Source organism: Tetrao urogallus (genome assembly GCF_951394365.1).
Source record: "Tetrao urogallus genome assembly, chromosome: Z".
In the NCBI taxonomy this organism is placed as follows: Eukaryota; Metazoa; Chordata; class Aves; order Galliformes; family Phasianidae; genus Tetrao; species Tetrao urogallus.
Window position 1 is genome coordinate 49,505,876 of NC_136816.1, and position 18,080 is coordinate 49,523,955.

An 18,080-nucleotide genomic window follows, 5' to 3' on the forward strand; every position below is an offset into this window, starting at 1 on the left:
TTTCCCTTTCCCTTTCCCTTTTCCCTTTTCCCTTTTTTTTTTAACGTTCAGACTGTTGCCCTAAGTACAATAAATTAGTATGTGCTACCATCTAGTGGTAGCATTTATTTTATCGTCCCTATGAACTTCTCCAATAACATTCTTGTTTTCTCCTCACAAATTCTCAAGTTATTCTTGGCTTTATGCTCCTTATGCAGACAGTAAAAGCAAGGAAGGAAAAGCCTACATTCTTTTAGTGATTATTCTGTTTACAGTCATGGTGATATTTTTCTTTTACTTTCCAAATATTTTCTTCAGTAAAACTAAGAGAATTTTGTCTTCAGCTTTCTGTTAAAGGATTTTACGGATATCACAGGAATGTGGAATGATGACATCAAAGACACCTTAGAAGGTAAACTTTTGCTGTGAAACCATCAGTGAAGGAGGGTTAACTTTAATTAGCTAAGTGAAAAGAACACTTCAGTATTTAAAGAATGTAAAAGCAGTACTTTCTCAGTACAAGCTGGACACATTTCCAAAACAAGAAAAAAATAAAGAGAGAAAGAGATTCAACCAAAGCAATCCTGTTTAAATCAAAGAAATTGCATGGGTTTTACTTATATAATACTATGAAAAAAATAAAACTATTCAAAAATATGATTCCCAGGGATGGCAGGAGGATGCTGGTGTATGAAGTCCTGAGGATTGACTCACTTCTGTTATAGACCATGCATGCTGTGCTGCTTTTCTGTTTAGATCTGTAGGTATCAGAAGCAATTTATGTGCTTTGAAGAACTGTCCAACCAGACATCTCTTCTTTGCAATTAAAAGATAGTTATGTTGTTGATGGTTGTTGGAGTACACAAGCTCTGGATAAGACAGTACAATAAGGCAGCAGAAAAAAAAAAAAAAAAAGGAAAACCAGGAATGTTAAATCTGGGAGGCTGTATTATGCCCAAGTATCAGTGTGCAGGGAATGTTGCCTGCAGCACTCCTGGGGAAGGGTAGATGGAGGATAAAGAAGGCTGTATCATAATATACCTTTGATTAAAAGAAACCATTGGGAAAAACAGATCCCTGAAGTCACCACTCTTCAGCTTGTCCTACAGCAGGCGTGTTGGAACTAGATGATCTTAAACATCCTTCCAACTCAAACCGTTCTGTGATTCTGTGATTCTATGATTCCGTGTTTCTAGTAAAGAATCCTGCAGGCCTGCAGGTGGTGAGAACAGGCTGCCTCTCGGAGATGAGCAACAGGACATGGGAGAGAGGATAAGGGTTAAGAGAAGCACAACTCTTTTCCTGCAGGCGGGCTCCCTGCGATCAGGCATGGGAGCAGTGGGCATCCTGCAGACAGTGGCGCTGCGCGATCACTTTTGCATTCCTGCTGTGAGCAGCAGAGGGGTGTTATCCCTGCAGTACAAATGGGATGCCCTGCAGCACATGGAAATTTTGCCACTGACACATTTTGTCTGATTTTTCTGCAGCATGCAGTCAGATGAGATCTCAGACTTAATGTTTCTGGATTATTTTAGTCCATCCAAAGAACTGCTTCTATCTGACCTCATTAGCAGCCAAAGAAACAATCAGAGCTACCTGAATAAGGAAAGTTTGTTTATCAGACACTCTGCATTATTGCAAGAAATTTATCTTCAAATCCATTCCCATTGCTGAAAACTTACTTGACTTTTGACAAGCAAATAGTGAAATTACTTACCTGCAGAGTTTCTGCAGTGGGAGACTGTGGAGAAGAGGCCATTAGGTGAGCAGTACCTGTAAGGGACATCTGAACAAAACAGCCCAGAGGGCCTTCTTCTGCATCATTCTCACTTACTGTACCTCTTAATATCAGACCTGAAATGTGCAGGTATTTTGCAGAGGGAGCAGTTTGTAGGTTGTACTTCATTCTTTGCATATCATGTGCCAGAATGCCAAACATATGATGAAGTTTTCACTCTTGTGACACAAACTGTAAATAGCCATAAAAGAAAGTGGAAGACTCCACAGTTAAAGGGAGTAAGCTCTTCCTAAATTAGGACTTGAAGGCATGTAGCTCTCCTGGCAGCACAAACAACTTCTTAAACAGAATATACTGATCATCATCACATAGGCTAACATGACTATGACAACTGCACAGAAGGATTAATTAACTTACTTGTTTTAGAAAGAGTGAATTTCTAAAAACTGGGGCAAAACTTAAGGTATGAAGCATCTCTCCATATTAAGCACTCCCGGAGGGAAAAGTCGTATTTATACAGAAGCAAACACAGGAAGAGTTTCTGTTGGACTCACAGTACCTGCTACTTCCCAAGTAGTAAGTTAAATTAGTTAATTACAAAATGTTAATATTTGAAAACGTTAGTATTTTAGAGGGTTTACCTGTATTTCCAGATTTTGTGAATAACTTGCAGGGCATTCAGGTTGGACTTTTTTTTTTTTAATTTTTTAATTTGATTAAATACATGCTTTGTTCATCCTGGGCATTCAGTTCACTGAATCTTATTTATGGCATAGCAAGAGCAACTCATACTGCCATGTCCTCTCCAGATGGCTTCTCTCTCCAGTAAGCCGACCATTGCACTGCAGAAATCTTTTTCTCCTAGATTTTCCTTTCTCCATCCCCATCAGAGCTCTCTGCACCCTTGGATCATGAGACCTCCCAATCTGTACTTCATTAATGGACAGCAACAAACAATGTATGTGTTGATGGTTCTTCATGCCATGCTAAATTTTTAGTATGCATCCATTTTTAATTCCCACACAGACAAGAATAATCTCACATCTATATATAAACCCCAACATTAATTCAAGTTAAAAATACTGAATATTTCCCCAGAAGACATTCTCTGAATTAGTCTGGACTCCTAATGTTGATGGCAAGCATGCGACAAAGGGCTGAACACATTTTACAGCCCACCTGATTAGTCAAATCTAGCAGCTGTCAAATGGCTCACTGAACAACACAGGGAAAAACCTGAATCGTTTGCTACTTAACAGTCTTATCACCACAGCATTTATTCCACCCCCTTTTTTTTTTTTCCCTTTGGACATGTGAATCCAGACAGGCTGCGCAATGAGAAGCTGTAGTTTGTGAAGAAACATATCCACGAGATCCACGGAATTTCAGATAACCAGAAAAAGCCATTTTGGTCTAGCACACACACTAAGACTTTAATAGTTTATTTTTTTTTTTTTTAAACATACATGGAATGCCTAACAGGCAATGACTTAAGAAAGCTGTGTAAATACCGTTCTTCAGTAAAGTTCTTCTACAAGGGAACTCATTTTCCTATACATGTATAAGAATACACATTTTCTGCCTTTTCTAAATGGCTGATAGGAGCATTTACATAGAAAATCTTTTACTTGGGAACTCATTTTTATCTTTCATTGTGAAGGAAAACACAGCACAAGTCTCAAACTACTAAAAAATCTTTCATTTTCATTTTATCTTTTAATTTATTTTTAAACTTCTGTGTGAATTACATTTTGAAACAAGGTCATTGCAAGCCAAGGAAAACAAAGTATTCACAGGTAGGAAAAGCCTCAGCTGGAAGCACTGTTTTACATTTTTAAAATTTGCTTTTATTTGAAAAGCAATACAGAAATTGAAATTTGCTGGTTTTCTTCCCAGTGTTTCAATTTTGATAGGCCAACTTTTCGTGGTGAATTATCTGCAAATTCCTTTTTTTTTTTTGATAGTTCAGACAAAGAATTTTATCTAATGAGGCAACTGCATACCATTCTGCAAATGGTGAGTACACTTTAAAAGCAACTGGAAAATCCCCATCCAGCTGAGGGTCACAATGAGGATTTTCACTGTTATATATGGCACTGTCATGAATAGCTTAATTAATTTTGAGTTTCTCCATTTATATCCCAAACATTTATTGCATGGAACTGTTCTAAAATACACTGCTATCTAACACTCAGGTATTACACTAGCACTGAATTATAATTAGTAACACCATTGAAGAAGCTGAACTTGCTGCTTGTGTGCTGGTACACTTCTGCTGCAAGCCAATACTAAAAAATATTTTTCTTTAACAGGACAAAAGGCTTCAGGTCCCTCACAATTTCTTGTGTATTAATATCAAATCACAGCTTAGCTGGGCTTTGTAATCAACCTTGAAGCAGATCCCTTAGCACTTTCTGTTGTCTTGCAGAAGGGATGCTTACAGTCACCAGGTTCACTGAAGCAGAAGTAATTCTAAGAGGGCTTCTGTGGGACTGATTTCTTTCCTATGAGTCAACCCAGAAAAGAACCCACGGTCCAGATCAGTGGATGAAAAGAAAAAGGATCTAAACAGACAAGAAATTGCACCAGAACCATGCTGGGAAAAGAAAAAGCTGAGGAAACACAAAAATTATGTGTCTTAAAGTAAATAACGCCAATTCAATCAAGCACAGAACACGAGTTATCATAAAGATTTTAGGGGTCAGAAGCTAGTATGCTTTAAGAATTAAAGTAAAGGTGGAAAATGCTCTTGAGATACAAAAACATGTGAAATCAAGCTTGCTAATTGAGCCAGCAGTCAGAAAACTAATTGTTTTACTTGCAAATGAAATATACTTAACTTGTTTTCTGTCACTCTATTAAGTTGCTTTTTATTTTAACCACCACTTAAACACAACTCACTACACACTCCGGTAATACTAAGAATGTATTTAGCTGTTGTTTTCCAGAAAAGCATCCCAAGTTCTTAATATCATTCCATATTGATAATTATTCCTTCGTTATGTGATACATAGCCGTAAGCACTTCATGTACTGCAATATTAGCCAATCATAGAGACGTCGCATTTACAGTGAAATCTGCTGAGAGCAGAGCCACCTGTGGGACTGATGTTGTTATAAAGAATGAAGAGCTTCCAAAGCTATAAATATACCAAAATAAGGCTAATCGAGATACTTAAAAACTGAAGCACTTACAAAACAAAGAAAGAAAAATGGTTCATTTTGTGCAAGCTTTGTATTAGAACGTTCAGGCCCCAAATCATTTTGAGTCATCTGTAACAGTGCCTTTTTATGTTAGGGGTGTAAGAACTGGCATTTTTATACTGCAGATTTTTTTCTTTGGCCAACTAACATGCATTCTGAACCAGTATAGACAGTCACAAATGTGACTACTTTCTACAAAATTAATATTTCTAAGAAATACTGTTTTTATTCAATTGATATCTGAATTAAAAGAACAACCAAAACAACCAAAACAAACCTAGCTCACACGATTAAACAGGTAGATCACCCTTCAGAAATATTATAGGCATATTACTGCCTGCTTTCTAAACTGTCTCAAAGTGTGGGGGCACTAGATTTCACCAAACACTGGTAACGTAAGGACTTTTCTGAAGAAAACAAAACACATTTTCTCCCTCTTCCTTTGCAGAAATGAATAATTTCTATTAAATCCACTGTCACAAAAGATGAGCACGGGGGCTCATCTGCAACGAAGGACAGCTGCAAACACAGCTTTATTCCTACAGCTCAGTTGTAGGCCAAGATACTGTATGTTCTAGAAGGTTTAACAGAAGAGAATAAAGAGATCACTGCTTCTTTGTAGCTGTTCTGTTGTGCTGGCTATGCACTAGCATGTAAGTCCCTCCAACAGAGCTAGAACTCCCATCTGCTTTAGTGGCTAAGTTTATTTAAACTGCTTGGCATAGCCTACGGTGGCATGGATGGTGTTCTGTAGTGAGGGAGAAGGTGTGGATGAACAGAGGAGCATCTTGAGTAAGAGACATTCATAAATTGTCATACTCTACCTGCTCTGACCACTAAAATCTTGCAGAAGCCCAATAGCATGGCTGAGTTACTCTGGTTTCTTTTCATCAGCGGAGCTTCACTGAGGATCTCAGTCTCATGACTCTCCCCTCATGAGCACTTAAAGCATAAAGAGATGCAAGCACTTTTCTGCTCACCTCTGGTTATCCAGCTAACAACTGTTTTTAGCCAGGACACTCAGTCAAGTCCCTGAGCAGTTTACAAGCAGACTCTTTAGCAGAGACCTGGAGAACATTTCCACGAAAGTGAACTCTGAGAGCTACGCCATCATTTTTGTCAGCTCAGGTGCACTTCTGCACTAGAGTTTGCATGACCTCAAGAATGACATTCAGGTTACATGTTTATTTTTTTTTTTTCCAGTTCTCCTGCCAACAGAGCTATCCTGGCAAAACAAAACAAAACAAAACAAAACAAAACCACAACTGTGTGTGGACCCAGCGTGAAGCATTTGGATGGAAAATTTCTGCTGATGTTTGACAGCCATAAGCATCTGTAAACACAGCCTTAACACTGGGAAATGTCAGGCACCTCCTCAGCAGTGCTACCACCTCTGTATTTACTTCAAATAAAACGAACATGCATGTCAATGAGCTCTTGTCACATCCACACAAAATATGTAACACTTGACAATTTTTTCTCAGGGAAGCACAGGTTCAGCGTTTCTCGGACACGCAGGGAGGAGACCTGCATGGCAACTCACACCTTCGTTACCCTGCCAGATCAGCTCTTTGCTGTGGTTCCCAGCTCACGATGAGAAAACAGAACCAAAAATAAATAAATAAAAAAATCCCCAACCCTTCCTAAGCTTGCTTCCCATACAGGAAAGTCGCTCGTGAGCAATAGCTGAAAGAAAACCACCACGCTCACTTCAGCGTTTGTAGCGGAACAACTTTCTCACTCCTTAACTCCCCGTTTCTTTCGCCCGCGACACGGCACGGGACCGCTTCCCGCGCTTCCCACAGCGAGCTGCTGCCCGGCGAGCGGCCGCCCGGCACGCCGTCCTGAGGCGCGCGGCTCCCGCAGCCGGAGGGGGGGGCCGGGGCCGGCTGCGGCGCTGACAGAGCGTGATCCCCCCGAGCAAGTGCGCGGCGCTGGCTCTCCCTCTCCGCCAGCCTCCGGTTACATCTCTGGCAGGAGACCGCGATTCTCGGCGTTGCTTTCCAGGGTTATTTTTGGCCGCGGCCGCCGCACGCTGACGGCACGGCTCTGGCAAGTCCCGCGCGTCCCTGCGCGCTGCGCGGCGCCGGCGGACCTCCGCCGGGCGGGGAAGGGGCGGCGCGACCCCGCGCCCTCCCCGGCTCCCCCGCTGCGCCCTTCTCCCGCCGCCCCCGGGCCTCCGAGGGGCGAGCCGGCCCGCCTCCGTCCCACGAGGGCCGACCGTCGGGGGAGCCCGATCCCGCGCCGCCGGGGCGGACGGAACCGCCTCTCTTCGCCCCGCCGCCGGCCGGGAGCCCGTGTGAGGCCGCCGCTCCGCAGCGGAGTCGCGGCCGGCCGGGCGGCACCGAGCGTCGCTATGGAGAGGAACCCCATCCCGGTGCTGACGGTGCAGACGACGCCCTACGAGGACCAGCGGCCGACGGGCGGCGGGGGGCTGCGGCGGCCCACGGGGCTCTTCGAGAGCCAGCGCAACTACCTGCCCAACTTCGTGCAGAGCCTGCTCTCCTCCGTCGACCTCCGCGACCGCCAGGGCTGCACCATGGTGGTGGGCAGCGACGGCCGCTACTTCAGCAAGACGGCCATCGAGATCGTCGTCCAAATGGCCGCGGCCAACGGGGTAAGCCCGGGGCTCCCGGCTCCGCCGGTGCTCTGTGCCGTCGGTCAGGCTGCTCCGCCAGCTTTGGGCGAGGCTGGCGATGCGTGCGTGTAAGCCGGGTGCTTCTGGCAGCCCCGGGTACTGCGGGCCGACCGTGGTGCTGCACAGCTCGTTTGGGACCGAGTCAGGAGTGGAAGCTGAAAAACCACACCTGACTCTGCAGAGAAGGTTTAGCAGAGTCAAACATAAGCGCGTGGAAAGCGAGGGCATTAGATGTGTGCTCGGTGCTTACAGTCTTTTAGGGATGCTCAAGGAAAACGATGTAAAGGAAGAGGAATTCAGCAGTTTGGCTGCTTAAGAAAATGAGTGTTCTCTGTTCATTTAGTGAATGAGATAATGGTGACAACCCATCCAGTCAGATGGGTTACAGCATATTTTGCTCAAATTTGAAAATGTCAAAAATCTCAAGAGGGGAATTATGTTTTCTGATAGAAGTGTGCAAACACCTTTGTCTGTTTGTACATGCAGAAAGCTGGGAAGTACAAGCCAGCATGGTCTTGAAGTCTCTTCTCCAAAGCAGAGTTGAAGCTGCTGTCTCTCCTGACTGCTGAATTGACCCTCCAGCAAGCGCACACAGCATGGAGCAGTGGCAGGCCACTGCTCATAGCTGGGAACTGCAAGTTCCACAGGACTACTTCGCGTCAGCTCCTCTCACTGCTAGCTCTGCAAGGGAAGCTCTGTCACTGTAGGGTGGGCAGGAGAAAGCACAGCAAGGCTGTTCTGCCCACCTGCAGTCGCCCACTGCTCTTGTATGCACCGAGTGAGTTGCAGTTGCAAGGTGACCGCAAGGACTGAGATCTGAGGGAGGCTAGAAATGTAGGGCTTAGAAGGCTGAGGAGTTCTCAGCTGGGCTGAGCTGCAGTCAGGACTCTGTCCTGGCAAATGTTGCTGTCAGCTTGCTTCCTTCCAGCATCCCATGTCACATTTCCCATTTTCTTCTGCTACCCTTGCAGATTAGGTTTTTTTGACCTCAGGAGGTTTCCAGTTTAGTGTATTTCTGGCACTTTGCTCTAACTGGGCTTCCCTTTCCTTAAGTTATTGCAGCTTTCTTGGAAGCACAGTTTCTCCTTACTGTTTTCTGAAGCCAAGAAACAAGAGTGTCTGCTGGCAGTTCCCACAGATTCCTGAGTTCAAGTGCCATACTCTGTCTGGGGACACAGTCCTGACAAATTCAAGAGGGTGGTGGTTGGGGTTGACATTGATCCTGCTCCCATGTGCTCTGGCCCGCCGGCTGCTTCTCTGTATCTCTGCAACACACTGTAAGTGCATAAGCCTCACTTTTTTTTGCCTCCAAAGAATACCCATTACATGTATTATTCTTTGATTGCTAATATATGACAGCTGAGAAATTATCTAAGCCTCCCCAAAGGCACTGCTTAGTCCTGTGCTGTATGGTTCAGGTGAAGAGCATGAATACTGCTAAGGGCAAATACCTCTCCCTTTGGCCAAGGCAAATATCTCTACCAGGAGCCTGGCCAGCATCAAAAGGAAAAAAAAAAAAAAGGCAAGCTGGCAAATGCCGGGTGAGATGAAACGTGTAGGAGCTTGAAGCTGCCCTGAAACTCTCAGTGGAGTTCCAGGAGAGAGACGGCCAAGTAGTGCTGACAAATTGAGCTAAAGTCTCCTTCCAGGAAGACACATACTGAGTTCTTTGGTTAATTGTGCCTGCTGAGTATAAAAATAAAGGGGATTTTCTGTTATCAACTGTAAACGTATTGCCCTTTAGAGTCGCTAGGTTCCCCTTGTTCTAATTCGGTGACTCACCCTGCATTCTCCATGCCTTAGCAGCCTAGCACAGTTGGCTCAGGCCCTCGGAGAAGGAATGAGCCGAGGCCCCCTGCCTAGTCAGCTGCTGCTGCTTGCCCTGCCTTCCTGTCATCATTGAGCCCTCCGCTCACCCTATGGGCTGGGACTGCAGGTACACCATGGCTGCAGCTTCTAGGCTTCCACTGCTGGCAGTGGCTATGGGTAGTGCGTGCTATGCAGTGGCCATCAGCACATGATTCATCATGTCTTTCTGTTCGGAGAGATACTGTAGGTTAGCTGGAAGCAGCTAACTAGTGGTCATTCTTTGAAAGACCGCACAAATCGGATTGAGGCAAACACATTTTGGTAAGAGGCTGCATGTCGTGGGAGTGCAAGGTCCTGTCTCATTCCAGCTTGCAACAGGCATTTCTCAGAAGTGAGATGTTAGGAGAATATCTGAAGCTGCATCTCCATTTCATCTGCCACTTGTCAGCAGTTTTTGCTTCTTAATGCTAGGAAGAACTGAGGTAAAAGGATCCATCGTATGTGACAAAGTTTCACTACAAATTAAATGCAAGTATTCCATTAGAGCCATCAGCTGGGTGTGGTGCTCTATTTTTGAGGCAAAGTTCAGAATAAGTTTAAACTAAAAATTCTGGATCTGATCAGAAACGGATGAGTTGCTGATTGTACTTGGCCTATGGAGATTCATAGCAACATTGTGGAGGTCGTGAAGTATTGCTAATAATGCTGTAAAAGTTTGAGATGGCAAAGAATTTTCCAGCTTTTTTAGCAATACCATGTTTTTTTTTGTTTCCCATGAGAATCGTATCTTTCCTCCTTACACCTGTATGGCTGACTTATTTGCTTCTACGTTAGGCATGACGCTAAGTCATCATTAGGATCCTACAGTGAAAGAAGATATATCCCTATCCTGTTATAATTCACTTGCAGGGTTATTTTAGGTTCAGTTGACTGAGGCATGTGAGAGAAAAATTACTGGGAAGATCAATTTAAAAATGTTAAGTGACTCCATTGTATTTTCTGAAAATACACACTGCATGCAGTAATACTGCATAAAAATGTTGCTGTAAAATACTTGGTAGGGTGACTGTACTCTCAGAGTTTGCTGAGGAACATGGTCTCTTTTATGCTGCTGCTACTAAAAGCAGAGCAACAACATAGGATGTGGCGTGAGTGACAAAACAGGACGTGGCGCTGGGCACGGTATTAAAAGAGACAGTTACAAGCCTGTGATTTCGTAGCCATGCAAGTTTTTGAATTCCAGAAATAATCTTTCCATGCTATGAAACTGTCCAAGATTTTCAGAAGGATAATACTAGAACTTTAATTGTGAGTGAGTACGTGGACACCATCTGGTTGCTGGTTTAGCCTGGAGAAGTCTGTAAATCTGAGAGTTCATTTCTTAAAATTAATTAGATATCAGTTTAATACTTGATTCAGAGACATAATGAACAGCAACTGGACTGAGAGTGGATGGGATTGCATTCCTGCCATCAAAACGAAGAGAGAAAGATGTTTACATTTCTAAGGAGTGCCGGAATTTAGAGTTTAGAATAGAAGCATTGAAGAGCTATATGTAAAATGGAGCTCTTTGCAGTAGTCACTGTGAACAAAATAGAGTATCGTAAGACGTAATTTCACTTTCTTATTTAATTTAGAATACGAAACATTATAGTGTTTCTACAGGGAAGGAATTAGTTCAAACAATTCTTACACTGTTTCTGCACTAATTCTAATTAGTGTAGGAATAACTACCTGAACAAATAACCTGTCACAAATATTGAAAGCAACGCAAAATAGTCCTATTCGTATAAGTGCTGGCGTCCAGGAAAATGGGAGAACTGCTTTGTGTTGAGCAGGAGAAAAGTGAAGTGCAGTAAAAAGACAGTGCCAGATAATTTGTGCATTGTGAATAATCTGTGTTTTGGCTACTTCAGAACGGTGATTTCTGTGCGCTTACAAAAAAACCTAAACCTCACGTAGAAGTATAGAAGAATTCATGATATACCCTGCATGCATAAATGTAAATGTATTGGTACTTTAATACCTCACAGTACATCAGCAAAACATAATTCCTGTCATCTTCCTTTTGCTTACCCATCCACAATAACGTTTTAAGAGCCGCCACACTTTTCGACAGCTGTATTTGGAAAATGGAGTCTTCACTTGCCTCAGTATTCTACATGCATAATAATTTAGAAAAGAGGGAGAAGGTGCTCAAAACTAGTGTTTTTGTTACTTATTTTCATTTTATTTCCCATAAATATGGGGGTACATGCTATAGACTGGGGGAAAGTTTGCTAAAGCCCGTTTCCCAGTGGTCTGTGTTTCTTCTAGTGCTTTGGTACAACGAGGAGTGATGATTAAATGATGGCACTTGTACAACAGTCTTGGAAGAAGTCTCGTGTTGTCCAAAAGCTGTGCATAGGCTGAAAAGAAGCCTTAAAAGGACACGCTCAAATTCAAAACAATTGGAAAACATTAGTATTTCTATTTCAAATTACTACCTATATAAATAACCACTGATATAAAGAAAACAGTAAGTAATACAGCTCATGGAAATCCTTTTTTCTTGAACTTGGTTCTTAAGGTGCCTCAAAGCATATGCTTGAACTACTAGCAGTATCATTGCCTCTCCTTGAGAAGTTTGGATGGAGTTCTGTCCTGGGTATTTTCTGAGGCAAAGGTATGTCTGTGGAAAGACAGCCCAGAACACTAGGAACACTTCTGCTTATTTATATAAAACGGTCTTCCTTATTCCATAACATAGGAACTGCATTTCTGCAGTCATAAGTAAGGTTATACATAAACCATTTTTGAAGCAGTTTCTATTCAAAACACTTGAGTTAAAAAAATGCAAATTCTGGAGATTTTTAAATCTCCATTTGGAGAGTTTTGGAGCATTTGGAGAGTTTTAAAAGATGCTAAGACCATTACATGAATGCAAAGTGCTCTAGTCAGCAAGAGATACCAGTTCGGTTCTGTAATGGAGAAATATCAGCCCCTTCACTATTTGGAGACTAAGTGGAAGAAACATATCTTTGTTGTTGCTCCTGAGACCTTTATGATAAATTTTGTGATTTACAAATACTCGTACTCTAAATTACTGCTTAATTATACCTTCAGAGAGAACCAAGAGCAGGAAGGGAAGTGAGACAAAGTGCCAGAATGCAGTACGAAGTCTGACGGGAGCAAATCTGCAGCAGTGTGCCTGCGTAACATTTAATCTGCTCTTGAGGGAAATCGGTATTCACTAGCTTGGTTTCCTCCACAAATAATCAAGGTTCTTCAGTAAGTAAGGCGGTGTTCTCATTGTTTTATCACAGGTTAATGGGTCTGTATTATTAGACATGAATAATAAAGCACCTCTGAACTGAGCAGAAATGAGGCTCAGCTGCCTGGTACCGAAGGTGACCAGCTATACACTCCACCCTCACCAGTTGACCATGTCAGTGGAATGGCAACTTAAAGTGGATTCTGCTGACTTACATATCCCCATCCCCCCTGAGTACTTGTTTTTCCTGGGAAGTATTATAATTACAGTGGAAAAACAAGAAATTACCATTTTGAGTTTCTTGGGTTTTGTATCTTATCATTTCCTTCAGATTTGTCCATACCTGGCAGAAAAAGGCAGTGCAACAAAACGTGTTTACATTAGTTACCATGAGCAAATCAGACAAACCTTGAATGTTTTCTGTGAACTTTACTTATGATTTTGATAGCTTTTCCTATTTTCCAGCAGAAAGATCCTTATGCATCAAAATTATTGTGTATGGTTAGCGCCTCGGTTATTCATGCTGAGCTGAAACTGTAATAGCTGTGTAGGTAACTAAGGCAGAGGCTTTGAAATTGGAATCATGCAGTGGAATTGTGCATAACACCAAACACACTGAAGCAGTGTTTAATAACACCACCTGAAAGCTTTTTTTACTTTAAGACTGGTGGGAACTTCCCTTGCTCAGCTGTGTCCTGGAAACACTCCATGTTCGCCTGAAATAGCCAAAGAGTAAATAATGACTGAAGGAGGACTGGTATTTTCTGCGGGCAGGATGTCCAAGGGTATCTGTGTTACAAAGACTCAGAGATTGCACGTTTGAGAAATATATTGTGGTTATATTTGCAATTGCTCTGAAAAGCCCCTCCATGAAAGCCAGATTGCTTTGCTGTTCTCTTTTATGCTGATTGAAGCTCCGACCTTGCTTGCTTCCACACTCTCAACACTGAAACATACTGTTATTAGAGGAGCTTTGGTGATTGATGAGGATACCTGGAAAGGCCTGATAGCAGGATCATACCCCATTCCATTGATGGAGGCTTGCAGTTTGCTGTTGTGTCTGTGCTCCTTGCTGCTCTGGGTATACATAATACAGCACTTGTTAATGGCACACCAATGTAGCAAGTAACCAGCTCCAGTTTGTGTATTTCTCTGTAGCAAATAGGTTCCATGGTAGGAGCTTAAAATTTCTGTTAGCCACTGTATACACGTATATTGATGTGTATGTTTCTTCATTAACATTAAAAATAACACCTTTTTTCACCTAGATCGGCAGACTGGTTATTGGGCAGAATGGTATCTTATCCACACCTGCTGTTTCATGTATTATTCGAAAGATAAAAGCAGCTGGTGGGATTATTTTAACAGCCAGCCACAGTCCTGGGGGACCTGGAGGAGAGTTTGGAGTCAAGTTTGAGGTTGCAAATGGAGGTAGGTGTTCTTTTTAACTAACACGTTTATGGCACTGCATCTCAGTATGATTAAAATTCAGGGATAGCCAGCTGACATTAACTGTGCTTTTGGTTATTCTTTCACAGACTATTCTTTAACAACTTTGCAGAGAATAAGCGTATTTGTTCTTTATTTTTCTCAAGGGTAGGACTGTTTTTGTTTACATGGCATATGTTCAGTAAGTATTAAACATTCATTAAAGCCCTTGCAATGTTCTAAGAGTTCTGTGAGGTTTACTGTCCAATTTTTACTTTATTTTACTTCCTCTGACGGATTATTATAACAGTTTTCATCTTTCTGTGAGGTTGCCTATGAGGGAGTTTTGTTTGTTTCATGTTTCTGTCTTGGTTGTCCTGGCACTTAATTTAAAGCATGTGATTTCTGAAGTGCTGTAAGCAGTGTAACTCATAAGTCAGAATATGTTTCATGTATGGAAAAAAGCATTCTTCATGTTGACCAGGAAGAAAAATTGCACTTATCCAAGGAGAATTGTACTACTTTAGCTGTCTCATTTCTGCTCCTGAATTACACAGTTTGCATGTACAGTAATGATGTCTTGTTTTTTGAAATTTTTAAGTTGGTGCATGTAGTTATGTAGCACTTTATACATTTTATGTTACTGATCTGTGCAAACCCAATGATTTTTACAAATGCTGAAGCCTGGTACACTTCACAAACGTAGGATGCTTTCCTTTTGAAAATCCCAAAGTGCCTTTAAAATCATCCTATCAAGGCTGATGTAGTGTGAATGAAGCCTGTCCTTTCCCTGTGAGTGGGTTTGGAATAAAACAGTAAGAAGTCGTTTGCAAAGCCAAATAAAGTTAAGTGGCTACTGTGTGTTGTATTTATTACCTTGGACCATCAGATAGGCTGTGTCTGAGATGTTGGACTCTGATTCATGTGGTAAGGCTATACTGGGTACAGCAGCATTGTTGCAGGAGGAAGGCATCCAATGGTGAAAAGAAGGAGGCATTCAAGTAGGAGAGAGAGAAAACAAAAAGAACACAGGAATTCATTTTTCCAAGTTGGAAGTGTGGCTTTAGTATAAGCAAAGAAGAATTGGATAAGACAGAATGGTCTTTTGGTCATTTTGCATCAAGCCTGCAACTCTTAACTAGAATGACAGTAATTTTTTAAAAATATAGCCGATCTTCAGGATTTGCTGATAATAATGCACATTTAGATGTGATTTCTCTTTTGCATTGACCTAAGCTCTCACAACTTGTTAAATGATTAAATTACTTTGATTCGTATGAATGTGTCATTAGGGTATTGGTGGCTTAATGGCTGTCAAACTGCTAAGGAGTTTTTAATGATAATCTGTGGCCAAGGAAATCAAGTGAGATGCCAAACAATCTCAGCTTCATGGTTGTGCATTTGCAGAAGGACCCATGAGACACCAGAAGCTGCTCCTGAAAGGCAGTTTTTCCACTGGTATCTATGTTGAGGTTCACTGTAGAAGTAAAAATGGCAATGTTTTTGTGTTATAAACACGAAGAAAAATGATTGAATTCTTTTCTCTAGGCTAGTGATTGCCTTAAATACTTTCTATGAAACAAAATGGTGTGAGAATGCACTGTATTCCCAAGTTCTGTGTTTGTTTTTTTTTTTTTTTCCTTTAAAAAGTGTGCTGCAATGTAAAAAATACACCACTGCTCTTTTTGGAGCATATTCTTCAGTAGATAAATTCTTTTTTTTTTTTTTTTTTTAAACCAGCAAACTTTTTTTTGTATGGAATCTCCATGTAAAAATATGAGCTGACAAGTTCTCTTCTCTTATAGGACCTGCTCCAGATGTAGTTTCAGATAAGATTTATCAAATCAGCAAAACCTTGGAAGAATATGCCATTTGTCCTGATCTCAGAGTTGATTTATCTCGCTTAGGAAGACAAGAGTTTGATCTGGAGAACAAATTCAAACCTTTCCGAGGTATAAATGAAGGCTTTTATGTATGCTGCTTACACGTGTTGATTCTAGTAGTAGACAGTAGAACTGCCACAGAATGATAAACAGTAGTTATTTAATCACATCATTAGTTTTTCAGAATTCCTTACTGCTACTAGATCTCAAAATGCTCGGTGGTAAGGGTGAGTGTGAGTGTTGTATTTTGCATACAGGAAAACACAAAAAATATCAGGTAGCATTAAAATAGACTAAAAACAATCCCTTTTTTTGTTGTTGTTGTTTTCTGATTTGAGGAAGAATTATTTCCCAGTCATCTCTGGAAAGATGCTATATTCTGGGACAATATAGCTGCCAGGGGACTCTAGGGAAGTATTGCAATTGATCAAAAGGTGCAACTGAAAATAAGTTAATTGGATTTGGGAGGAGCTAGAATAATTTTTAGACTTCAATTTTACATGCATGTTATCTTAGCATATATGAACAGTTCTGTGGATGTTGTGGCATTTGTTCGTGTGTGGGAAAATTGGAGCCTTGAACTTTAACAATAATGTAAACTTTATTGTGATCAGGGCTGACAAGTTATGCTGAAATATCATTTTAGCAAATCTTTGAGAATTTTGCCATGTGCCAGATAATTGACTCATCTTCCAGTGGGTTTTACTTTTCGACCATGGGAACTATTTTTTGTTGTTGTTTCTAGTTCAAGTATATTTTATTTTAAGCTTTTTTCTTAGGTACTATGCTTACATTTTACCCTGAAGAAGAGGATGGGGGTGAGGTCAGCATTTCTGAGGACAACAGTTTAACTTGTAAAACTAAAATATTTCAGGATATTCGTTAAACCAGATAGAAAGGTGTTTGTGTAACATTCTTCTGAATTTAATCAGAAAAATAACTTCAAGCTGACTGAAAAGCATGGCTTTACCATGGTAGCTGGTTTGATTCCAACAAATTTACTTTCAGTAATTAATTTTAGTTTGACCTGTTTAGTATCTTGAAGAAGCTTTCTCCCTTTGTGGCATCACAATTCATATTAATAGGACTGTAACAAGAAAAACCAAACAGATGTATTTGAGCCAAACTTTCTGAAGTCAGTAATGTATAAAATGCAAAAATATGGTGTTAGAATGACAATAAACTAGAGGCAGATCGTAAGTGCCAAAAATGAAAAGGATAGGCTGTGTGTCTCTCCTGATGAAGTGATGCAAATAGATACTGCTTTCAGATAATAGAAATTGTGAATTTTTATCAACATGGACGTCTTCCATTCTCTGCAGTGCTGTAGCAAGCAAAAATGCATGCAAGGCTTAAGGTTGATGAAAGAGCTTTTTACTTTGCCTCTTCGGCATCAGCACCAATCCATGTTACACAGAGATTGTGAGGTCTTATTTTAATTCAGGTACATGGTTGTGAAAGTGTGCTGGGAGACGTATGTCCCCATAAGTAAGCTGTATTTCTGTTTTGTTATGTTCTTGATTGTTTTTTGCATTATTTTTTTTTTTCTAGTGGAAATTGTTGATTCTGTGGATATCTACCTCAATCTCCTTCGAAATATCTTTGACTTCAACGCAATCAGAAATTTACTGACTGGACCCAACCAGATCAAAATAAGGATTGATGCCATGAACGGAGGTATGAACTTAAGATATTATCAGGACAAAAATATGAGTTTGCTATTATAGTTTTACTATAAAGGTAAATATACATACAGTGTATAAATGTCAGGATTTTTAGAAATGCTGAAAGGCTTGCACATCAGACTATTAATAAAGGCCTAACCCACTACTAGTCCTTTCTTGATAAGGAATTGAGGACATCTATATGCAATAAAAATTTTCTTTCTGCGTTTGAAAGCAAGCAGGATGAGCTGATCTTTCCATGAGTGGATGATACGTTGCAGTGTGTCATAACCAAGGAGGTTAGAGGACAGTCTCTGCTAAGGAAAAATGGCTTCCATTTGTATCCTGGGCTGCATCGAAAGAGGGATGGCCAGCGGAGCAGGAGGGTGATTGTCCCCCTCTGCTCTCTCCTTGTGAGGCCTCACCTGGTTTGCTTCTTCCAGTCCAGGGGCCTCCAGAGGAGAGCCGTAAAGATACTCAGAGAT

General features: G+C 41.3%; 1 protein-coding gene across 1 annotated transcript in view; it reads left to right on the plus strand.

Annotated features, from left to right (window-relative positions):
* Positions 1-7,276: 7,276 nt before the first annotated feature.
* PGM5 (phosphoglucomutase 5) overlaps positions 7,277-18,080 on the plus strand; it is a gene marked incomplete at both ends in the record, with an annotated part of 67,933 nt that continues 57,129 nt past the window's right edge. Inside the window, 4 exons of the mRNA XM_079548642.1 lie at positions 7,277-7,537; positions 13,889-14,051; positions 15,854-16,000; positions 17,483-17,608. Of these exons, the coding sequence (XP_079404768.1) occupies positions 7,277-7,537; positions 13,889-14,051; positions 15,854-16,000; positions 17,483-17,608 (697 nt within the window). The remainder of the gene's footprint in view (positions 7,538-13,888; positions 14,052-15,853; positions 16,001-17,482; positions 17,609-18,080) is intronic.